Genomic DNA, 26,075 nt, shown 5'->3' on the forward strand with positions numbered 1-26,075 from the left:
TGGCAGCTATTCCGCCGATCCACGTGCTTTGCGACAAGTCGAATGCCTCGACTTGTCGAAAAGCATTGAATAGGTCGAATCACGTTTCGACCTTAAAAAGTCGAAAACTGACGTCTTTTCGACAGACGGCAGTTTTCAACTGCAATTGAATATACCCCTTAGTGTTAATGGGGTACAGAGTACAAACAATTACACTTTACTGAAAAGTGAACTCTGCAAGGCAACGTCTTAATACTTTTATGTAAACTGTTTAAAGTCCTATAACAAGGAAATGTGTCGCCATCCATCCCTTAATATTTATATTAATGCAAATACAAATTTAAATTAAAAAAAATACACTTAGGGGGAAATTTACTAAGCTCCCGATTTTGACCGAGATGCCGTTTTTTCATCAAAGTGTCATCTCGGTAATTTACTAAGCAATAATCACGGCAGTGATGAGGGCATTCATAATTTTTTGCAAGTCCAAGAAAAAAATTACGAATGAATACACCATCGGTCAAAACGCGGCTGTTTAAGTGTGAATCTCGGTCATTTACTAAGAAGTGCAAAGCAAAAAAAAACCAAACACTGCCGTGAAAAATTACAACTCGTAAAAAAGTGCTAAAAAAAAACAGACCTTTTTTTTTTATTCGTGATTGGATAGGCATGCACGGATCCATGAGATCCGTGCATGTATATCAGTGGGAAGGGGTGGGAAAGTGCTTATTTTTTCAAAAAAAATTGCGTGGGGTCCCCCCTCCTAAGCATAACCAGCCTCGGGCTCTTTGAGCCGATCCTGGTTGCAGAAATATGGTGAAAAAATTGACAGGGGTTCCCCCATATTTAAGCAACCAGCATCGGGCTCTGCGCCTGGTCCTGGTTCCAAAAATACGGGGGACAAAAAGAGTAGGGGTCCCCCGTATTTTTAAAACCAGCACCGGGCTCCACTAGCTGGACAGATAATGCCACAGCCGGGGGTCACTTTTATATAGTGCCCTGCGGCCGTGGCATCAAAAATCCAACTAGTCACCCCTGGCCGGGGTACCCTGGGGGAGTGGGGACCCCTTCAATCAAGGGGTCCCCCCCCCCAGCCACCCAAGGGCCAGGGGTGAAGCCCGAGGCTGTCCCCCCCCATCCAATGGGCTGCGGATGGGGGGGCTGATAGCCTTTGTTGTAAAAGAAAAGATATTGTTTTTAGTAGCAGTACTACAAGTCCCAGCAAGCCTCCCCCGCATGTTGGTACTTGGAGAACCACAAGTACCAGCATGCGGCGGAAAAACGGGCCCGCTGGTACCTGTAGTACTACTACTAAAAAAATACCCAAAAAAACACAAGACACACACACCGTGAAAGTATAATTTTATTACATACATACACACATACATACATACTTACCTTATGTTCCCACGCAGGTCGGTCCTCTTCTCCAGTAGAATCCAAGGGGTACCTGTTGAAGAAATTATACTCACGAGATCCAGGTGTCCAGGGTCCTCGGGGCAACCATTTGTAATCCACGTACTTGAAAAAAATAACAAAACGGACACCCGAGCCACGCACTAAAAGGGGACCCATGTTTGCACATGGATCCCCTTTTCCCGACTGCCAGAAACCCAATCTGACTGATGTCTAAGTGGGTTTCTACAGCCAATCAGGGAGTGCCACGTTGTAGCACTCTCCTGATCGGCTGTGTGCTCCTGTACTGAGTGACAGGCGGCACATGGCAGTGTTACAATGTAGCGCCTATGCGCTCCATTGTAACCAATGGTGGGAACTTTCTGCTCAGCGGTGACGTCACTTTAGGTCAACCGCAGGGCAGAAAGTTCCCACCATTGGTTACAATGGAGCGCATAGGCGCTACATTGTAACACTGCCGTGTGCCGCCTGTCATACAGTACAGGAGCACACAGCCGATCAGGAGAGTGCTACAACGTGGCGCTCCATGATTGGCTGAAGAAACCCACTTAGACATCAGTCAGAGTGGGTTTCTGGCATTCGGGGTAAGGAGTCCCATGTGAAAACATGGGGCCCCTTTCAGTTCGTGGCTCGGCTTTCCGTTTTCTTATTTTATGCAAGTACGTGGATTACAAATGGATGCCCCGAGGACCCTGGGACCCGCGATCTGGTGAGTAGAATTTATTCAACAGGTACCCCTTGGATTCTACTGGAGAAGAGGACCGACCTGCGTGTGAACATAAGGTAAGTATGTATGTATGTTTGTGTGCATGTATGTAATAAATCTTTACTTTCACGGTGTGTGTGTCTTGTCTTTTTTTGGGTATTTTTTTAGTAGTAGTACTACAGGTACCAGCGGGCCCGTTTTTCCGCCGCATGCTGGTACTTGTGGTTCTCCAAGTACCAGCATGCGGGGGAGGCTTGCTGGGCCTTGTAGTACTGCTACTAAAAACAATATCTTTTCATTATCACAAAAGGCTATCAGCCTCCCCATCCGCAGCCCATTGGATGGGGGGGGACAGCCTCGGGCTTCACCCCTGGCCCTTGGGTGGCTGGGGGGGGGGGACCCCTTGATTGAAGGGGTCCCCACTCCCCCAGGGTACCCCGGCCAGGGGTGACTAGTTGGATATTTGATGCCACGGCCGCAGGGCACTATATAAAAGTGACCCCCGGCTGTGGCATTATCTGTCCAGCTAGTGGAGCCCGGTGCTGGTTTTAAAAATACGGGGGACCCCTACTCTTTTTGTCCCCCGTATTTTTGGAACCAGGACCAGGCGCAGAGCCCGATGCTGGTTGCTTAAATATGGGGGAACCCCTGTCATTTTTTTCCCCATATTTCTGCAACCAGGATCGGCTCAAAGAGCCCGAGGCTGGTTTTGCTTAGGAGGGGGGACCCCACGCAATTTTTTTTTGGGATTTTACAGTGTTTAATTTAAAAAAAAAAAAAAAAATGAACCCCAGCACAGATCACACAGATCCGGCCGAGATTCATTGTAAAAAAGTCGGCAGTGTTTTGCTAATCACTGCCGTAAAAATAAATAAAAAAACACGAATGACATCGACATCGGAACAAAAGAAAAACCCGAATACGACAGCTTAGTAAATCCATCGTAACAAATTCAAAAAGTTGCAGTTTTACACTTTCGATGTCATTCGTGATTGAACTTTGACCTGAAACGGGAAAACACGAATCTTAGTAAATTTACCCCTTAGTGTCTCTTACAAAATATTGGTTGAGACCTGAACCAAATATAGCATTTAGCTTCTTCTTATAATTGTCCCCAATATGAATTACACTGCCAAAAATTTGCTATACTAGTGAAGTTTGAACACTACATGTAGCTTATTGCATGGGATTTACGACTACCTCACCCCCTAAAAATGACTTGCATAGACATTTGAGATGCGCAGCAACATGCATAGGTATACATTTGTTTAAGCTTGCTTTTCTTATTTCCCCAGGGAAAGCTATGGTACAGTATATGTATCTCTATCCAAACATTGATACAAAACCAGCAACATGCCTTAAATGTCTGTGCATGCATGTGTATCATATAGAACCAAGGTCAATGCTCTCTAAAGCAGTGAGTTATTCTGATTGAGATTACAGATCCAAGACTTTATACATAGGGCTGTATTATTAACCCATGGTCAGACTCAGTGCCGTAACTAGGCATTTTAGCTCTGTGTGCAAGAAACGACATTGGCCCTCCCCATGTAAGATAGGGGCAGTGCGCGCCGTAGGTGCGCGAAAAATATATAGGGACGTGGCTTCATGGGGCAGGGGCGTGGCCACTAAATAATAGCAATTCATACTACGGTGCACAGTAGTCTCCATTATTCAAATTACGCTGCACAGTAGCGCAACTACACCAGGTAGAGCCCCTTTTATACATTACAGCAGATAACGTCCCCCTTTTTACACATTACAGCAGACAGCGTCCCCTTTTTACACATTACGGCAGACAGCGTCCCCTTTTTTACACATTACGGCAGACAGCGTCCCCTTTTTTACACATTACGGCAGACAGCATACCCTTTTTTTACACATTACAGCAGACAGCGTCCCCTTTTTTAACATTACGGCAGACAGTGTCCCCTTTTTACACATTACAGCAGACAGCGTCCCCGTTTTTACACATTACGGCAGACGGTGTCCCCCTTTATACATATTGCAGCAGCCAGCGTCCCCCTTTTTACACATTGCGGCAGCCAGTCCCCCTTTTTACATATTGCAGCAGCCAGGCCCCCTTTTTACATATTACGGCAGACGGTGTCCCCCTTTTTACACATTGCGGCAGCCAGTCCTCCTTTTTACACATTACGGCAGCCAGTCCCCTTTTTTACACATTGCGGCAGCCAGGCCCCCTTTTTTACATATTACGGCAGACTGTGTACCCCTTTTTACACATTGCGGCAGCCAGTCCCCCTTTTTACACATTACAGCAGCCAGTCCCCCTTTTTACACATTGCGGCAGCCAGGCCCCCTTTTGACACATTATGGCAGACGGTGTCCCCCTGAGAGAGAAAGAGAGAGAGACAGAGAGAGAGAGAGAGAGATACTTACCATCTCCCCGCTGACAGGTTCCTCATGCTGGCAGCTCCCTCGGAACCGCATCCCAGCATCCACAGCAGCGCCGGGCAGCCAATACGGAAGGAGAGGGGACAGCTGCAGCGGCGCTTACTACCAATGAAATAGCGCTGCTGCAGCTCCAGTTCCCCTCCCTCCTCCTCCTTCTCTGCTGCCCGGCGCTGCTCTCTTCTCCAATGAGTCAATTTGACTCATTACATGCCGCTGGCCGTTGCACCCTCAGGCAACTGCGTTGTGTGCCAGGCCCACTTGGCACACACGTAGTTACGGCCCTGGTCAGACTCCTAGGCTTTCAGGTATTTTGAGTCCCCTCCGGCATGCCAATCTTTCACCCTACTCCAGCTGACATTTTGGAATCAGATTTTATGCCATATTTTACAATTTCAGAATTCAAACAGACATTGTTGATACCCAGTTGAAATAAAGTCTGCTGACCTCTTTTCTCACAACGCAATTGTTCTTCCCTTTCTTTTTTCTTTGCAAATAGCACCAGGGTTGGGCAGGCCCACAGGGGTACAGGGGAATCCCCTAGTGGGCCCAATTGCTTGAGGGCCCCTCCTCTGGAGATCAGGTTCCAGACAGTGAACTTAAATTATTCATTATACCATACTTTCCAACTGTCCAGATTTTCGCGGGACAGTCCCATTTTTTGGGACTGTCCCACTGTCCTACCCGTGGGCCGCAGTGTCCCGCGGTGGGGGGGGGGGCATTTGGGAGGCTCCTGTCACTGCTGCTCTGCTAAGCAGAGCAAGGGTGTATAGACGCTGTGCGCAGTGGAGACAGAGGACAGGGGGCTAGCCAGCAGCACACAGAGCGCTGGGCATGCCCCCTCACTGATGAAAACAGGGCGTGGCTCGCGATCGCATGTCCTCCTGTGAAGTCACACCCCTTTTCAGGAGAAGAACGTTGGGAGGTATGATTATACATATGTTACATTTTACTGCACAGGACTATGGTGTATGTTCTACATGCATTGCTGTTTTTAATTTGCTACATTATCATGCAAGGACTATTTATCAAGGGGCCCAGAACATGCACACTGAAATGGTTAACCAAGTCTCTGTGTGCCATGCCTATTTTGGAGGTTAACCACACCCCTAATCATGAGCAACAAAACTGCATTCCTCGGCGGGCACTTTATGCCCCAGTCTGACACTGAATAGCGCTAGTGCACTATTGGTCCACTGCCCCCCCCCTCCCTTCTTTCAAAACAAACCTCAGCTGACAATGAGTGTGCCTTGATACAGCACAGAGTGCATATTTAACAATGGGAGCCCTAGGGAACAGTACCTCAGCGGGGGCCCCTATGCTTCAGCCTAATTAGCCTAATGGATAGTACGGTCCTGCTTAGTCCAATATATAGTTATAGTTTAGAAAGTAGACCTGTCACATATGCAGCTATGTTGTAAGCTAAATCTATATTCTTAGCAAGAACTAATAATTAATGCATTCATAGGCTACATTTTAATGTTGGCTCACCATGCTTTTACTTTTAATTTGATATCTATGTTCACTGCCTCTATTAAAAAAGTATGGACATCTAGATAGCTGGTTCTGGGAAAGTTGAGCCTGTTGGGTAATGACAAAATTCTCAAATAAAATGTTTTAAGTTCACTCATCTACAATTAGATTGATGGAAGATTACTACAACCCCATAGGTGTAGAAACCCACTATGATGTTGAGGCTGAGTGCAATTACCTAGGCTAAACACAAGTGGGCTGAAAGGGTAGAATATGATTGAGTTGAACACAGTTACACTGGCTAGAACTTCACCAAGCCTATTTCATGGAAAGATCCATCCAAGTTCCGTCCAAAATCAGAAAACAACGGACATATGCAAAAATGCGTAATTTTGCTTTGGTGCACACTCTTTGCAAATTCTAACTATTTCAGTCTATGCTAAGAGATCTACCTGACATTACATATTGTGTAGCATATTTATCAGAATAAACTTTGAACTTTAGCGACAAGGGGGGTCATTCCGAGTTGTTCGCTCGTTGCCGATTTTCGCTATATTGCGATTAGTCGCTTACAGCGCATGCGCAAGGTTCGCAGAGCGCATGCGCTTAGTTATTTTACACAAAAGTTAGGTATTTTACTCACGGCATAACAAGGTTTTTTCCTCGTTCTGGTGATCGTACTGTGATTGACAGGAAGTGGGTGTTTCTGGGCGGAAACTTGCCGTTTTCTGGGCGTGTGCGAAAAAACGCTGGCGTTTCTGAGAAAAACGCGGGAGTGTCTGAAGAAACCGGGGAGTGTCTGGGCGAACGCTGGGTGTGTTTGTGATGTCAAACCAGGAACGAAACTGACTGAACTGATCGCAATGGCTAAGTCTCAAGCTACTCAGAAACTGCTAAGAAATTTCTATTCGCAATTCTGCGAATCTTTCGTTCGCAATTCTGCTATGCTAAGATACACTCCCAGAGGGTGGCGGCTTAGCATGTGCAATGCTGCTAAAAGCAGCTAGCGAGCGAACAACTCGGAATGAGGGCCAAGGTTTGAACTCACAGTAACATTTGCTACCTGTAGTTTATTTTAGAAATTTGTAAGAACCGTGAATGTGAGCTACTAACTGTGAGCACAAGCTGCAATCTTCAAATCGTTCTTAAGTTCATGATCATTCCATGAATATATCTGAGGCCCTCAACTGGCCAAATTTAATTCAATTATTGAAGTTCCTCTGATGTAATGGGTTGCGGACAACAAGCAATATGCTTATTATCACTGTTAACATATGCTTTCTATTTCTAAATCAGAGACTTTAAATCCTGTACATTACCCTTTTCAATAATGTTTATCTTTACAAATCCATTAAATACTGTATGGTCTATATGTTGACATTACTTGTGATGCACAGGTTATTTAATTACTAAAATGGAATACAGTATAATGAATAAGAATTTAATAGTGTGAAACTAAAATCCAGTCCCTTCCACTACATACAGTATTATTATATTTTTATTAGAGATGAGCGGGTTCGGTTTCTTTGAATCCGAACCCGCACGAACTTCACTTTTTTTTTCACGGGTCCGAGCGACTCGGATCTTCCCGCCTTGCTCGGTTAACCCGAGTGCGCCCGAACGTCATCATGACGCTGTCGGATTCTCGCGAGGCTCGGATTCTATCGCGAGACTCGGATTCTATATAAGGAGCCGCGCGTCGCCGCCATTTTCACACGTGCATTGAGATTGATAGGGAGAGGACGTGGCTGGCGTCCTCTCCATTTAGATTAGATTTAGAAGAGAGAGAGAGAGAGAGATTGCTGTGATACTGTAGTTTAGAAGAGAGTGCAGACAGAGTTTAGTGACTGACGACCACAGTGACCAGTGACCACCAGAGACAGTGCAGTTGTTTGTTTTATTTAATATATCCGTTCTCTGCCTGAAAAAAACGATACACAGTCACACAGTGACTCAGTCTGTGTGCACTGCTCAGCCCAGTGTGCTGCACATCAATGTATTGTATATAAAGCTTATAATTGTGGGGGAGACTGGGGAGCACTGCAGGTTGTTATAGCAGGAGCCAGGAGTACATGATAAATAATATTATATTAAAATTAAACAGTGCACACTTTTGCTGCAGGAGTGCCACTGCCAGTGTGACTAGTGGTGACCAGTGCCTGACCACCAGTATATTAGTAGTATTGTATACTATCTCTTTATCAACCAGTCTATATTAGCAGCAGACACAGTACAGTGCGGTAGTTCACGGCTGTGGCTACCTCTGTGTCGGCACTCGGCAGGCAGTCCGTCCATCCATAATTGTATTATAATATATACCACCTAACCGTGGTTTTTTTTTCATTCTTTATACCGTCGTCATACTAGTTGTTACGAGTATACTACTATCTCTTTATCAACCAGTGTACAGTGCGGTAGTTCACGGCTGTGGCTACCTCTGTGTCGGCACTCGGCAGGCAGTCCGTCCAACCATAATTGTATTATAATATATACCACCTAACCGTGGTTTTTTTTTCATTCTTTATACCGTCGTCATACTAGTTGTTACGAGTATACTACTATCTCTTTATCAACCAGTGTACAGTGCGGTAGTTCACGGCTGTGGCTACCTCTGTGTCGGCACTCGGCAGGCAGTCCGTCCATCCATAATTGTATTATAATATATACCACCTAACCGTGGTTTTTTTTTCATTCTTTATACCGTCGTCATACTAGTTGTTACGAGTATACTACTATCTCTTTATCAACCAGTGTACAGTGCGGTAGTTCACGGCTGTGGCTACCTCTGTGTCGGCACTCGGCAGGCAGTCCGTCCAACCATAATTGTATTATAATATATACCACCTAACCGTGGTTTTTTTTTCATTCTTTATACCGTCGTCATACTAGTTGTTACGAGTATACTACTATCTCTTTATCAACCAGTGTACAGTGCGGTAGTTCACGGCTGTGGCTACCTCTGTGTCGGCACTCGGCAGGCAGTCCGTCCAACCATAATTGTATTATAATATATACCACCTAACCGTGTTTTTTTTTTCATTCTTTATACCGTCGTCATACTAGTTGTTACGAGTATACTACTATCTCTTTATCAACCAGTGTACAGTGCGGTAGTTCACGGCTGTGGCTACCTCTGTGTCGGCACTCGGCAGGCAGTCCGTCCATCCATAATTGTATTATAATATATACCACCTAACCGTGGTTTTTTTTTCATTCTTTATACCGTCGTCATACTAGTTGTTACGAGTATACTACTATCTCTTTATCAACCAGTGTACAGTGCGGTAGTTCACGGCTGTGGCTACCTCTGTGTCGGCACTCGGCAGGCAGTCCGTCCATCCATAATTGTATTATAATATATACCACCTAACCGTGGTTTTTTTTTCATTCTTTATACCGTCGTCATACTAGTTGTTACGAGTATACTACTATCTCTTTATCAACCAGTGTACAGTGCGGTAGTTCACGACTGTGGCTACCTCTGTGTCGGCACTCGGCAGGCAGTCCGTCCAACCATAATTGTATTATAATATATACCACCTAACCGTGGTTTTTTTTTCATTCTTTATACCGTCGTCATACTAGTTGTTACGAGTATACTACTATCTCTTTATCAACCAGTGTACAGTGCGGTAGTTCACGGCTGTGGCTACCTCTGTGTCGGCACTCGGCAGGCAGTCCGTCCAACCATAATTGTATTATAATATATACCACCTAACCGTGGTTTTTTTTTCATTCTTTATACCGTCGTCATACTAGTTGTTACGAGTATACTACTATCTCTTTATCAACCAGTGTACAGTGCGGTAGTTCACGGCTGTGGCTACCTCTGTGTCGGCACTCGGCAGGCAGTCCGTCCATCCATAATTGTATTATAATATATACCACCTAACCGTGGTTTTTTTTCCATTCTTTATACCGTCGTCATACTAGTTGTTACGAGTATACTACTATCTCTTTATCAACCAGTGTACAGTGCGGTAGTTCACGGCTGTGGCTACCTCTGTGTCGGCACTCGGCAGGCAGTCCGTCCATCCATAATTGTATTATAATATATACCACCTAACCGTGGTTTTTTTTTCATTCTTTATACCGTCGTCATACTAGTTGTTACGAGTATACTACTATCTCTTTATCAACCAGTGTACAGTGCGGTAGTTCACGGCTGTGGCTACCTCTGTGTCGGCACTCGGCAGGCAGTCCGTCCAACCATAATTGTATTATAATATATACCACCTAACCGTGGTTTTTTTTTCATTCTTTATACCGTCGTCATACTAGTTGTTACGAGTATACTACTATCTCTTTATCAACCAGTGTACAGTGCGGTAGTTCACGGCTGTGGCTACCTCTGTGTCGGCACTCGGCAGGCAGTCCGTCCATCCATAATTGTATTATAATATATACCACCTAACCGTGGGTTTTTTTTCATTCTTTATACCGTCGTCATACTAGTTGTTACGAGTATACTACTATCTCTTTATCAACCAGTGTACAGTGCGGTAGTTCACGGCTGTGGCTACCTCTGTGTCGGCACTCGGCAGGCAGTCCGTCCAACCATAATTGTATTATAATATATACCACCTAACCGTGGTTTTTTTTTCATTCTTTATACCGTCGTCATACTAGTTGTTACGAGTATACTACTATCTCTTTATCAACCAGTGTACAGTGCGGTAGTTCACGGCTGTGGCTACCTCTGTGTCGGCACTCGGCAGGCAGTCCGTCCAACCATAATTGTATTATATACCACCTAACCGTGGTTTTTTTTTTCATTCTTTATACCGTCGTCATACTAGTTGTTACGAGTATACTACTATCTCTTTATCAACCAGTGTACAGTGCGGTAGTTCACGGCTGTGGCTACCTCTGTGTCGGCACTCGGCAGGCAGTCCGTCCAACCATAATTGTATTATAATATATACCACCTAACCGTGGTTTTTTTTTCATTCTTTATACCGTCGTCATACTAGTTGTTACGAGTATACTACTATCTCTTTATCAACCAGTGTACAGTGCGGTAGTTCACGGCTGTGGCTACCTCTGTGTCGGCACTCGGCAGGCAGTCCGTCCATCCATAATTGTATTATATACCACCTAACCGTGGTTTTTTTATACCACCTAACCGTGGCAGTCCGTCCATAATTGTATACTAGTATCCAATCCATCCATCTCCATTGTTTACCTGAGGTGCCTTTTAGTTCTGCCTATAAAATATGGAGAACAAAAAAGTTGAGGTTCCAAAATTAGGGAAAGATCAAGATCCACTTCCACCTCGTGCTGTAGCTGCTGCCACTAGTCATGGCCGAGACGATGAAATGCCAGCAACGTCGTCTGCCAAGGCCGATGCCCAATGTCATAGTACAGAGCATGTCAAATCCAAAACACCAAATATCAGAAAAAAAAGGACTCCAAAACCTAAAATAAAATTGTCGGAGGAGAAGCGTAAACTTGCCAATATGCCATTTACCACACGGAGTGGCAAGGAACGGCTGAGGCCCTGGCCTATGTTCATGGCTAGTGGTTCAGCTTCACATGAGGATGGAAGCACTCAGCCTCTCGCTAGAAAACTGAAAAGACTCAAGCTGGCAAAAGCACCGCAAAGAACTGTGCGTTCTTTGAAATCCCAAATCCACAAGGAGAGTCCAATTGTGTCGGTTGCGATGCCTGACCTTCCCAACACTGGACGTGAAGAGCATGCGCCTTCCACCATTTGCACGCCCCCTGCAAGTGCTGGAAGGAGCACCCGCAGTCCAGTTCCTGATAGTCAGATTGAAGATGTCAGTGTTGAAGTACACCAGGATGAGGAGGATATGGGTGTTGCTGGCGCTGGGGAGGAAATTGACCAGGAGGATTCTGATGGTGAGGTGGTTTGTTTAAGTCAGGCACCCGGGGAGACACCTGTTGTCCGTGGGAGGAATATGGCCGTTGACATGCCAGGTGAAAATACCAAAAAAATCAGCTCTTCGGTGTGGAGGTATTTCACCAGAAATGCGGACAACAGGTGTCAAGCCGTGTGTTCCCTTTGTCAAGCTGTAATAAGTAGGGGTAAGGACGTTAACCACCTCGGAACATCCTCCCTTATACGTCACCTGCAGCGCATTCATAATAAGTCAGTGACAAGTTCAAAAACTTTGGGTGACAGCGGAAGCAGTCCACTGACCAGTAAATCCCTTCCTCTTGTAACCAAGCTCACGCAAACCACCCCACCAACTCCCTCAGTGTCAATTTCCTCCTTCCCCAGGAATGCCAATAGTCCTGCAGGCCATGTCACTGGCAAGTCTGACGAGTCCTCTCCTGCCTGGGATTCCTCCGATGCATCCTTGCGTGTAACGCCTACTGCTGCTGGCGCTGCTGTTGTTGCCGCTGGGAGTCGACGGTCATCCCAGAGGGGAAGTCGTAAGCCCACTTGTACTACTTCCAGTAAGCAATTGACTGTTCAACAGTCCTTTGCGAGGAAGATGAAATATCACAGCAGTCATCCTACTGCAAAGCGGATAACTGAGTCCTTGACAACTATGTTGGTGTTAGACGTGCGTCCGGTATCCGCCGTTAGTTCACAGGGAACTAGACAATTTATTGAGGCAGTGTGCCCCCGTTACCAAATACCATCTAGGTTCCACTTCTCTAGGCAGGCGATACCGAGAATGTACACGGACGTCAGAAAAAGACTCACCAGTGTCCTAAAAAATGCAGTTGTACCCAATGTCCACTTAACCACGGACATGTGGACAAGTGGAGCAGGGCAGGGTCAGGACTACATGACTGTGACAGCCCACTGGGTAGATGTATGGACTCCCGCCGCAAGAACAGCAGCGGCGGCACCAGTAGCAGCATCTCGCAAACGCCAACTCTTTCCTAGGCAGGCTACGCTTTGTATCACCGCTTTCCAGAATACGCACACAGCTGAAAACCTCTTACGGCAACTGAGGAAGATCATCGCGGAATGGCTTACCCCAATTGGACTCTCCTGTGGATTTGTGGCATCGGACAACGCCAGCAATATTGTGTGTGCATTAAATATGGGCAAATTCCAGCACGTCCCATGTTTTGCACATACCTTGAATTTGGTGGTGCAGAATTTTTTAAAAAACGACAGGGGCGTGCAAGAGATGCTGTCGGTGGCCAGAAAAATTGCGGGACACTTTCGGCGTACAGGCACCACGTACAGAAGACTGGAGCACCACCAAAAACTACTGAACCTGCCCTGCCATCATCTGAAGCAAGAAGTGGTAACGAGGTGGAATTCAACCCTCTATATGCTTCAGAGGTTGGAGGAGCAGCAAAAGGCCATTCAAGCCTATACAATTGAGCACGATATAGGAGATGGAATGCACCTGTCTCAAGTGCAGTGGAGAATGATTTCAACGTTGTGCAAGGTTCTGATGCCCTTTGAACTTGCCACACGTGAAGTCAGTTCAGACACTGCCAGCCTGAGTCAGGTCATTCCCCTCATCAGGCTTTTGCAGAAGAAGCTGGAGGCATTGAAGAAGGAGCTAACACGGAGCGATTCCGCTAGGCATGTGGGACTTGTGGATGCAGCCCTTAATTCGCTTAACAAGGATTCACGGGTGGTCAATCTGTTGAAATCAGAGCACTACATTTTGGCCACCGTGCTCGATCCTAGATTTAAAGCCTACCTTGGATCTCTCTTTCCGGCAGACACAGGTCTGCTGGGGTTCAAAGACCTGCTGGTGACAAAATTGTCAAGTCAAGCGGAACGCGACCTGTCAACATCTCCTCCTTCACATTCTCCCGCAACTGGGGGTGCGAGGAAAAGGCTCAGAATTCCGAGCCCACCCGCTGGCGGTGATGCAGGGCAGTCTGGAGCGACTGCTGATGCTGACATCTGGTCCGGACTGAAGGACCTGACAACGATTACGGACATGTCGTCTACTGTCACTGCATATGATTCTCTCAACATTGATAGAATGGTGGAGGATTATATGAGTGACCGCATCCAAGTAGGCACGTCACACAGTCCGTACTTATACTGGCAGGAAAAAGAGGCAATTTGGAGGCCCTTGCACAAACTGGCTTTATTCTACCTAAGTTGCCCTCCCACAAGTGTGTACTCCGAAAGAGTGTTTAGTGCCGCCGCTCACCTTGTCAGCAATCGGCGTACGAGGTTACATCCAGAAAATGTGGAGAAGATGATGTTCATTAAAATGAATTATAATCAATTCCTCCGCGGAGACATTGACCAGCAGCAATTGCCTCCACAAAGTACACAGGGAGCTGAGATGGTGGATTCCAGTGGGGACGAATTGATAATCTGTGAGGAGGGGGATGTACACGGTGATATATCGGAGGGTGAAGATGAGGTGGACATCTTGCCTCTGTAGAGCCAGTTTGTGCAAGGAGAGATTAATTGCTTCTTTTTTGGGGGGGGTCCAAACCAACCCGTCATATCAGTCACAGTCGTGTGGCAGACCCTGTCACTGAAATGATGGGTTGGTTAAAGTGTGCATGTCCTGTTTTGTTTATACAACATAAGGGTGGGTGGGAGGGCCCAAGGATAATTCCATCTTGCACCTCTTTTTTCTTTTCTTTTTCTTTGCATCATGTGCTGATTGGGGAGGGTTTTTTGGAAGGGACATCCTGCGTGACACTGCAGTGCCACTCCTAGATGGGCCCGGTGTTTGTGTCGGCCACTAGGGTCGCTAATCTTACTCACACAGCTACCTCATTGCGCCTCTTTTTTTCTTTGCGTCATGTGCTGTTTGGGGAGGGTTTTTTGGAAGGGACATCCTGCGTGACACTGCAGTGCCACTCCTAGATGTGCCCGGTGTTTGTGTCGGCCACTAGGGTCGCTAATCTTACTCACACAGCTACCTCATTGCGCCTCTTTTTTTCTTTGCGTCATGTGCTGTTTGGGGAGGGTTTTTTGGAAGGGACATCCTGCGTGACACTGCAGTGCCACTCCTAGATGTGCCCGGTGTTTGTGTCGGCCACTAGGGTCGCTAATCTTACTCACACAGTCAGCTACCTCATTGCGCCTCTTTTTTTCTTTGCGTCATGTGCTGTTTGGGGAGGGTTTTTTGGAAGGGCCATCCTGCGTGACACTGCAGTGCCACTCCTAGATGGGCCCGGTGTTTGTGTCGGCCACTAGGGTCGCTAATCTTACTCACACAGCTACCTCATTGCGCCTCTTTTTTTCTTTGCGTCATGTGCTGTTTGGGGAGGGTTTTTTGGAAGGGACATCCTGCGTGACACTGCAGTGCCACTCCTAGATGGGCCCGGTGTTTGTGTCGGCCACTAGGGTCGCTTATCTTACTCACACAGCGACCTCGGTGCAAATTTTAGGACTAAAAATAATATTGTGAGGTGTGAGGTATTCAGAATAGACTGAAAATGAGTGTAAATTATGGTTTTTGAGGTTAATAATACTTTGGGATCAAAATGACCCCCAAATTCTATGATTTAAGCAGTTTTTTAGTGTTTTTGGAAAAAAACACCCGAATCCAAAACACACCCGAATCCGACAAAAATAATTCGGTGAGGTTTTGCCAAAACGCGTTCGAACCCAAAACACGGCCGCGGAACCGAACCCAAAACCAAAACACAAAACCCGAAAAATTTCAGGCGCTCATCTCTAATTTTTATGTTGTTCTAGCTTGAAATTAACACTCAATTCCCCCGTAAAAAAAATTTTTTCTAGAAAGGTAAATGTGCTAACAATATTTGGTTTTGGAAGTAGGATTTGTTGGAGCATGTGATTATAATGGCAAACAGATGGCGTTTTTTTCAGAAACCACTCGCTTCTTTACTTCATGGTAAAGGATTTTCCTTTCCTCTGGGATATTTTACAACAGAAACTCAAGTAGATTTGCAGTCCCACATATTTTCCCAGCAGGGGTCAAGTTTCAATGCTCAAGGTAACAGAAGATTTATTACACAAAATTTCAGCCATATTTTAATTACATCTCCCCCACATGATCATCTAATAAAACAAAAAAAATAAACCTATATTTAGATGTGTAGACATATTTCTGAAAGGGTATTCTCTTGGTTTTAATACAATATGCAGTGAAAGTGGACAAGATAATGAGATATTGTAGGTAAAATTTCTTGCAAAAGCTGTAACAACAGGAAAAGGCCGGAGCGCTCATATCTCTTCCTCATTCACATGACCCCAGAGGTCAAAACAAATGAACCCAAAAGTCAGAACATAGCTAAGACCATATGCTACCTCACATGAATACCTGTCACACATTTTCTCTGTCAGGCAGTTTGATTTCTGAGCCCAAAGTTCTGAAACGTGATATAAAAACTTTGCTGAAACACCTGAGCCAGCTTGCTGTATGCCAGTGTGTCCTATATAACATGGTGCTGTGTCAGTTGCTATGTGATAGCTACCAACAGTGGCTTATCTATACTACACACAGGGCCCTGGGTCAATGGGGGGATCATGTGTCACCTCAAAATAAGGTCTAGTCAGGCTGTGGCTGGTGCCATTATTCTGTGCGTTCTTAGAAAATATGGCGCCGGTGCTATATTTCTATTCAAAACTGTGGAGATTTGGTAGACGCGCAAAAAGTATCAAGAAATCTGGTGCTCTGAAGTGGGGGCCCCACAAAAACTTGCACACTGGCCCCCACATATATAAAAATTCCTCTCTCTACTAGTCATGTTGGTTAATGCAGAAGTGTATCCTTTATCATGAAAAAGCTAAAAATTAGCAGTTATGTCAGGAAAATAATCACAACAGCTGTCAATAAGGAGTGGTATTTACTGATACACACCTGCTTCTTCTCCATAAAGTATACAGTAACATGGCAGCAAAGCTTGAAACTAAAAACAGGTCAGGTGAAGACCCCGATGGGACCCTAGGAATTATACTGGTTTGGGCTCATTCCCACCCTGATTGCCAGAAATCCTATATACCCACTGGTTCCTAAGCCTAATGTATGATCCAGGTATGCCTACCAATAGCAAACAAAGAGAGAGATAGAGAGCAAAACAGTTTAAAATGTAGCAATATCATAATGGCAGAACTTGACCCACCCTTGGTGTCTACAGAGGCGTCACCGAGTGTGGTGACACCCGATGCACACCCTTGGCCTCTCAGCATGCCGGGAGCGTGCTCGTGGTAAATATGGGGTGTGGCCATATATAGGGGTTTGTGGTTTCGCAGGGATCTTGAGAATGTCACTACGGGGGTGTTCAGCATCTCCGGACATGCTAGGCTGTACTTGGCTGCCCCTGGAGACAGTCTCCCAGCGCTGTCGGCTCCTCTTCTATGACAGCAGCCAGGTGCAATAGGAGTCTACCACACTGCAGCACCTCGCTCCTGTTACTATGGAGGAATCGTCATTTTGGTGTCACATCCGGGTGCAGGACGCACCCCCCGCACTCGCCTTGTGACACCATTGGGTGTCTATATACTAAGAATATAGAAAATAAATATTACAAAATTCCATTAAATAGAATCCTGGAAACATTTATTTTCAGACTTCAGATAGTTTACAAGCATTGATATTAATTCTTTACAGTAAAGGCATTATGTGATAATCTTTAAAATGAGAGCTTACAGTGTTCTATTATTTCATACTGTCAGGGCCGGTGCAAGGTCTCTCTGCACCCTAGGCAAAGCTTCATCCTTGCGCCCACTAACCTGCAATCCCCACCACCACCATCTCTCGGAGGGGAGATCCAAGTAACCACTATGTGGGCTGGGGTGAATTGCCTCATTATACATATACACTCAAGGACATTTAAAGTGAAAAAGTATATTGTAAACAAAGGGGTCTATTTACTAAGCCTTGGATGGAGATAAAGTCAACAGAGATAAAGTACCAACCAACTAGCTCCTAACTGCCATGTTACAGGCTATTTTTGAAAAGTGACAGTTAGGAGCGGGTTGGCTGGTACTTTATTTCCGTGCACTTTATCTCCATCCGAGGCTTAGTAAATAGACCCCAAAGTCACAAAATTACCCAGCGACTCTGCTGGGTGCAGACATGTAGTCAGGTGCTGCTTGCTGCTGGAGAGCCGGGATCCAGGGGCCTGGAGGAGGTGCATCAGGGCTATGAGGAGAGGCCATAAGGGTGCCCCTCGGGAGCCATACTTCATTTGCCTCCTGTGTACCTTCACATGACTTGATGTTACACATGTCAGTACGGAGGAAGCGCAGAGACAATATTGGGTAAATTTACTAAGATGGGAGTTCTATTTAAGATGGGATGTTGCCCATACCAACCAATCAGATTCTACTTCTCATTTATCTAACAGCTTCTAGAAGATAATACCTGGAATCTGATTGGTTGCTATGGGCAACATCCCATCTTAACTAGAACTCACATCTTAGTAAATTTACCCCTATGTTGGGACAGCCTGATAGCAGCGACTGCACCTGATTAGACTCGCAGCAGCAGCAGCCAGCACAGTGTAAAAGTAGGAGGCTGCATACAGGGATATCCTTCAGTTTTTTTGCTAGATGAATTCAGTGGCACCCTCCAGGGGCCCGAGCCCCTAGGCAGCCGCCTAAAGCTGCCTAATGGTAGACAGAGCTGACCCTAACCAATATGATGTCCTAGGCAAGATTCTGGCTGGTGCTCCCTAGCACCACCACTAGTTCCGCCTCTGACCATGCACCCTTTTCTCAGCACCATCACCCCACACCCATAGCAGTCCTCATTTTGGTGCTCCTACACCCCATATTTTAAATAAGAACAGTGCACACATTCGGCACACAGACCAAAAAGGGGCGTATTCTTGCTGGGAAGGGGCATGGCCACACAATAGTACCCCCAATTCAAATTATGCCACACAGTAGTGCAACTTTATTTACACTATATCATGCGATAGTGTCCTTTTTTCACGTTACATCACACAGTAGTACCACTTTACCTTATATACGTTACTCCTCACAGTAGTGCCCCTTATTTACATTACATCACACTTATTTTCTCCTTATTCACATTAGACCACACTGTAGTGCCCTTTCTATACGTTATGCCAAACAGTAGAGCACCTTATACACCTAATGCCACATGTTAGTAATGCCTTTATACACATAATACCACACAGTAATTCCCCTTACACATGACACACATTATTAATATCCTTATAAACATAATGCGCCTTACACATTATGCCCACCTTTATTCATGCCCTTATACACATAATGTCCCCTACATATATGCCACACATTATTAATACATTTATACACTTGACACACATAGTGCCCATTACACATACTGTATGCCACACATTATTAATGCATGTATACACTTGACACATATAGTGCCCCTTACATATATGTTGCTAATTATTAATGCATTTATACATATTACACAACCGACCAACCAACCAACCAACCAACCAACCCGCACACAGCACTCACACGGCCGCTAACACTGTGACCTCTGCCTCTGCTTGGATATAGATGTGTCCTCATACATCTTGCCTCAAGACACCATGCAGCAGGAGATGCTTGGTGTGAGTCAGCTGGCAGCTCTAGGCCAGCTCTGCTAACGATTGGGCACCTTTTTTGCAGAAATTGTCTTATTTGCACTGCTATGTGGCTTGGATGCACAAGCAGCTTCTGCTGATTAAAAAAATGTATGTGGCATGCCTATAGTCTGTGTGCGACTGTGGCTGTATCTGCATTCGAAATGCTACGTTACAGTGATTTCCAGGAATACTCTGTAACATAGCATTTTGTATGCAAATACAGTTGCAGTCCCACACCGAATAAAGGCATGCCACATATAATTTTAATCAGCAGAAGCTGCTTGTGCCCCTAAGCATTCCAAATGCCCTAGGCATTTGCCTAGTTTGCCTATGCCTAGGACCAGCTCTGATGGTAGAGCCAGCCCTGCATACTGTACAGTGCTTTAAATATCACATGGTTCTGTATATCTTACAGAAAATATATCATGCAGAAACCAGCTTATTCACCCATTACAGGCTGTATCTTTTCTATGTTACTATGTGAATGCAAGAGTTGACTAACCAACACCAGTTTGAAGAAATGTTTAACAGGCTACTCAAAGTCACATTTAATAGGTAAATATCTATGATGTAACCCATGAGATCAAGTTGCAATGTAAGTATGTTTATGTTACATGTGCTCATTACCAAGCACAAGTCACTGTAATATACAAACTACTGTACTACTACTACTACTACTACTACTGTAAATGACACAGTGGGGGTGATTCAATTGTTATCAAATCCCCCTCCTAGCACCCATGCGTGCCTGTTGGCAGCTATTCAATTGTTTCTGCCAATGGGCACACTGACATTACAGCTCACAACCTCCTGATGTGTCGAGCAGAAAGTGACCCATTTGGGTGCCCAAATTTTGCACATTTCTACTCTCCACTGTTCTCGTCGCTCTAAGGACTTCAGCCGGGTTTAGTCATTTTACGCGGCTAAACCCGCCACTTCAGGGATGGGGGAAATACAATTTTGGGGGCCTATTAAACAACTGTTTAAATCCCTAGTAAATTCTGTACATTTTGTAAGGATAAACAGTGCATTGTTAGAAAGGGGATGCAACTGCTTATGACTTAAGCCTACCTGGTATGGGATAATTTGGGATCAATGAGGTAATGGTACAAGGTTGCAATGTAAAAAAGATTCTTGCAACCTGTGGAAATTGTCTGAGAAATATAAATGACGTTTGTTAAAACAAATTCTCTGGAGCAGAATGGAACTTTATGGGATACTTAGCGGGTGCAAATGCAGTTTGTCAGGGGACTTAAGTTTGTGTTGCCCTATACGAGCATTCAGTATACTGACAACTATTGTTGTTGCTTTGTAAGGTGTCACAGTGCTCTGCAGAACCACCATATTGGAGAAGAAGAGGATACTGTATATGCAACCAAGGGCATACAAGGTAGACAAAGCAATGACAGACATGAAAACAAAAGGTAACGATGCTCCTGATTGTGAAAGAGCTAACAATTTAGTGGAAAAGGGAAAGGCTTTAAAAAGAGGGCTCACTGTCAGAGTGGAGATTGGGAGAGCAGCGCTGGTGTAGGTAGAAGCAGTGTAGGTCCTGATAAAGAGATGATTTTTTTTCAGAGAGCATTTCAAGATTTGAAGATGGGACAGAGAATCTGATCAGGCATCCTAGGGACCTTTATAGGCGGGCAGTGACGTGAGAGAAGTGTTATAGGCAAAAGTGAGAGCTGGTAATCAGGGAGAAGGTAAGGTCCAAGCCATAGGCAAATCTAACAATGGGAGCCTGTCAGATTTGTGGGTGGAATGGCAGATGCAAATCACTCATTCAGAAACATAAGACTTTCTGTGGAATTTAGGGTACAATATCCTTCATAAATCCACAAACCATGTCATAATGCTGGTAAGTACTGAGCCGGCTGTTTCCCCTGGGTGTCTGTAATAGCCATAACTGATCAGTATCACAGCCTACAAAAACCCAACCTACTGTTTTTACTGTCTTAGCGGCATCACAACGCTTGCAGACCATTGTATATTTCATGGTAGTCAGCAGCACTAGGATTCCGACTTACATCAAGGATGTAGTGGAGGAGCTTACTAACTTACTATCTGCATACTCCTGCCTGATGTAACTGTATAAGTCACAGAAGAGTCAATGTACAGTAAAGTGTGTCTGGTATATTCTATACATATAGAATATAGCAGCATGAACATTGGGGCAGATGTGTTAAGCCTGGAGAATGGATAAAACAGTGATAAAGCAGTGATAAGTGCAAGGTGATAACGCACCAGCCAGTCAGCTCCTAACTGTCATTTTTCCAATCCGTAATGATTGGCTGGTGGGTTATCATCTTGCAATTATCACTGCTTTATCACTTCTTTATCCCTTCTCCAGGTTAATACATATGCCCCATTATCTTATGTACTGTACAGCATGCTTATTCGATAGGAAAATAGTTTTAGGTATTTATAACATTGATTATGAGCAACGAACATTGATGTAAAAAAAATGGTACTTAGAATGTTCTGTACATTATCTTTCTACTGCTGCCCATCTGAACCATTTTCCTACATCACATACATCATGTATTTTTTCATTATCATAGAAAAAATGGCAACCGAAAGATAACATCCAAACACATGACCTCATGTAAATCAAAAACATCACTTTGGGCCACATATGTGACAATTTCACACAATATGTAATTAAACACTTTTAATGGAAGTAATATAAATTATCCAGTAACCAATTCCAGGAGTAAAATTAATAGAAAGCATGATTAGGCATAAGGTATAAGAGCTCCCCCTAGTGGCATGGAAAAGAAAAATGCATATATAGATACAAAACGTGCTGTATCCCAGAGAAAAAACAAAAAAAACAGAACAATGTGGAATATTAGCTGGTTACAAGTAAATGATGTCTAAACCAACATACAAACAGATACGGAATTAAACAAGGTAAATATCACAAATATATATATTTTTTGGCTCTGATTTTTGTTTTTTATAATGGGAGTTTTTCACCACTGGGTCAATGGACAGAAAATTCAAGTTATATCGCGAAATCAGCAACATATGTTTCACACAGCCTGACTCACAAATAATCTAGTTTACTATAGTGACGGTAAATTGCCTAAAATTAATTTTCCCCAAATATACATATATGTGCATGTTCAATAACTATATATACACAGCAGATGCCAATTTAAACTCTAATAAGCATAACCCCACATATTAGTAATTAGCACTGTGTATAAGTACCATGGAAATATTTCTATCACAGGTATTACAGTACTTACAGTACACCGTGTTTAATAAGTTCTCCCAAAATCTCCACTTTTTATAATACTTAGCTGATTAGATTCTAATGAAGTCCTATCTTGTTTACAGAAATGTAAAATACTGCTTTTGTCTATTATGTCATATGATGCAGTGTATTGTACCTACATACCATAAGTATGGAGAGCCAGTGGGGACCAAAGTTTCCATACAATTTTAAGACAGCTTTTCCTAAGCAGATCTTCACAAAGGAGTAATAGTAAATATGATTTAAAAGGTATTCCTAAAGTTTTAATTGTAAATTATAGTCATGAAATACCTTAACAGTTAGATAGCTAAGTTATTTATAATTGCAGAATCTTTTCATCTAGTATTAAAAGTTTACCATCAATTTATGTTTGTACAGCTGAGAAACCGAGAATATTCACTTTGCTTGTTCCTTATCTAGTTGTCCTGCCTATACAATATGCATACAGTATACTGGTCATTCTACATATACAGTAAGTGTCACGCCCTAGAAAAGTCTACAGACCATACAATCCTGAAAAGAGAAGCCAGTAAAAAGGATTCTAGTGCCAGAAATGGTAAAACACTGAAGTTTGATTGTTAGTCTTGTGTTTAAAAAACCAGAGTCAGCATAAGAAGAAGGAGGCTTTTAGAGTTAACAGTGAATGGTGTATAAGTCCAACTGATGCAGCAACTATATTAAACAATTCTAAAATATCTACTAATGTTTGCAACATCTAGTACATAATTCAAGCAATATACTTTAGTCTTCTTTGGTGCACCAGAGTCGTCATTCCAGACAGACACATGTCTTACACAATTCTATTTTAAAACAATTCTCTATTGCAGGCTTCGGGCCAAATGTAATAGAGTGAGAGTTTCAGAAAGTGAGAGATTTGGTAAGGTTTTGCTTTTTTTTTTTTTTTTTTAAAGTGGCAATCATTTACACAGCAAAATCAACCTGGTTTTGCAGTGTAAATGATTGCCACTTTAAAAAAAAAAAAAAACTTAAAATCCTTACCAAATCTCTCACTTTCTGAAACTCTCACTCTATTACATTTGGCCCGTCATGTCTGTAAACACTTTAAAGAATAATGTAAAGACTCAAACATAAATCATATGAAATTTTTTTCAATATGTTCAATACATCTAACTTCCAGCAGGAAGCTATTATTCAGCATATAGTCTGCAAGGCAGCTCAGAGGGGGCTTGTCTGACCTCACTCTCTTTGTCTCTCTCTCTCTTTTTTCAGGACCTGCATTTTACATTAAACATCTTATTGACTCATTGTTTCTTTCTGTATATTCACTGGCAGTGGCATGAGAACAGATGTCCTTATTTAGCAGCAATAAATTAATAACGTAGTAACAACAGTTCAATAAAAAATAAAAATAGTGAACTAATTATAAAACTTACGCCTTCTTTCCACAGATTGCACCTTGGTACCAGTTTTTGCAAGTGCTGAAATACTTCTTTTTGGTCCCCATAACTTGCTGCAGAGCACAGACATTTGGACTAAAAGGAAAAAAAAAGTTTTACTTTTTTGGGGGGGAGTAGGTTGAGGAGGATAATAGTTGGCTTTCGTTGTTACTACACAATAAAACAGAAAGCTCCTATAAAATTGTCTTTCACAGTGCCATTTGCTGGTGCATTAAGGGGGAAACAAAGAGAGCTTTATGTAAGCTGAACTTAACAGCGTCCACCAGGTTCCCTGGAACATGTTACACTGTGCTTTATGGGTCTTTCTTCATTTTGTTTTATAGGGGTCTCCCATCCATTAGCACTGAGGCTGTAATCCACACCAAACTAATTTTCCTTCTAAAATTTCATGTGCTCCAGAAGGTGAAACCGTGAAACTTTAGGAGGTTCCAATACACTGGAAAGCAATCAGTTTTAACAATGCCCATAATTGGTGTCTACAATACCAAACACAGCTAAGCAAACAATACATTAAGCATCCTAAATTCTGCTAAACTGCTATTTCAGTTTAGGAAATGGTTACAGCACATTAACACTTTATCTTGTTGTACTCTTGCCAAAAATAACAGTCCTCTTTTACTTTAAGCTTATAGTATTCATTTTGTATTTATAAATAAACTGATAACGAACAGTCTGTAAAGAAATTTTATAATTTTTAAAATGAACAAATATAAATATTTTAATGTTCAGTGTCTACAGGGAACTGCAGAGAACAATCAGATCCTAAGATATCACAATATATCTTTAAATTAAATGTTGCATGCTAGTAAATATGCAAGTCAAAGCTTAAAAAGCAAAAAAAAACAAACGTTTTTTTCTCTCCTTATATTGCTTAATATAGCAAAATGTAACAATAAAAACTAGGCAAACAAAGCTACTAAAACTTTTCAGATGAAATTTATATCATACATTGCTTTGCATATACTGTATAATAGGTTGTTCTTTGTCTGGGAGCTTATGTTGTTTGAAATCCATGAACGGATGTAATACATTAAAATATAAATAATACAATAAAAAAAAACTAAAACTAAATATACCAAGTTAAAATGTAAATCTGAAAGGCAGCTTAAGTGTTGCAGAAATACTTCTTAATATTATGAACAGCATCCCAAGGAAAAGTAATAAAAAAAAGTTTAGATAATACTAATAGGCAGGAATGGATTAATATACATACCCCTCTTTTTTGGCCCTTATGCGACTGTGTGACAATATCTTGTCATAATAAGCATTACTGTCTGCATGGTCAAAAGCAGACAGTACAAAAATGGCAAAGATGGACAAAAATATAGCCTTCATTGTATAGTCCCCCAAATGCTCCCTGTAAATGAGAAAGGGAGAACTGCCAAATGATATAGAGCTGAACACAGTTTATATACAGCCTGGAATTCTGTGGGAGGGGAACAGTGTGTCAACCTGAGACTAATGTACCACCCTCTAAAAAGATCAGCATCTGCTGAAATCAGTTAAGTTAAAGTTCTTTAAGCCAAGCCAAGTGCAACTTTTTCTTCCTTTCCAGGAAAATAAATATTACACAGCTCAAAATGTGAGTAATACAAAAGTGAATCATTTTCATCACCATTATTTGCTACATATTTTGTGTTGTTTTAAGGTTAGTCACTTTACTCTGCATGTGTGCATATATGGAGAGAGGATTGCAGATGCCTACTTAATAGCAGTATCTAAGAAGACAGACATAATGGTGTTACAGCGTGTTATAGAGGTTACTGTACCTTCTACTGCTGGCTGGCTGGCTGAGTGACAATACAGTAGTGATTGCTGCTCACTTCAAGACTAGGAGTATATGGGATCAGTATAAAATCCCGGTGCACGGGATTCCGGCGTTTGACTTTGCAATGGTTCCGATGGGCATCTCTCTTCTTTCCTGGGTGGCAGCGATGATTAGTAGTTTCGT

General features: G+C 43.3%; 1 protein-coding gene across 5 annotated transcripts in view; it reads right to left on the reverse strand.

Moving 5' to 3' along the window:
* POSTN (periostin) overlaps positions 1–25,514 on the reverse strand; it is a 77,140-nt gene extending 51,626 nt beyond the window's left edge. For 2 of the 5 annotated variants that reach the window (XM_063951853.1, XM_063951856.1), the window contains exons 1-2: positions 25,338–25,513; positions 24,101–24,199 (exon numbers count right to left, since the gene is read on the reverse strand). In XM_063951853.1, coding sequence (XP_063807923.1) covers positions 24,101–24,199; positions 25,338–25,459 — 221 coding nt within the window. In that variant the 5' untranslated portion in view covers positions 25,460–25,513. Of the gene's footprint in view, positions 1–24,100; positions 24,200–25,337 lie in introns of all 5 variants that reach the window. The other 3 variants (XM_063951854.1, XM_063951855.1, XM_063951852.1) reach the window with 3 other exon arrangements.
* Positions 25,515–26,075: the final 561 nt, after the last annotated feature.

This window comes from Pseudophryne corroboree, chromosome 2 (genome assembly GCF_028390025.1).
Source record: "Pseudophryne corroboree isolate aPseCor3 chromosome 2, aPseCor3.hap2, whole genome shotgun sequence".
NCBI lineage: Eukaryota > Metazoa > Chordata > Amphibia > Anura > Myobatrachidae > Pseudophryne > Pseudophryne corroboree.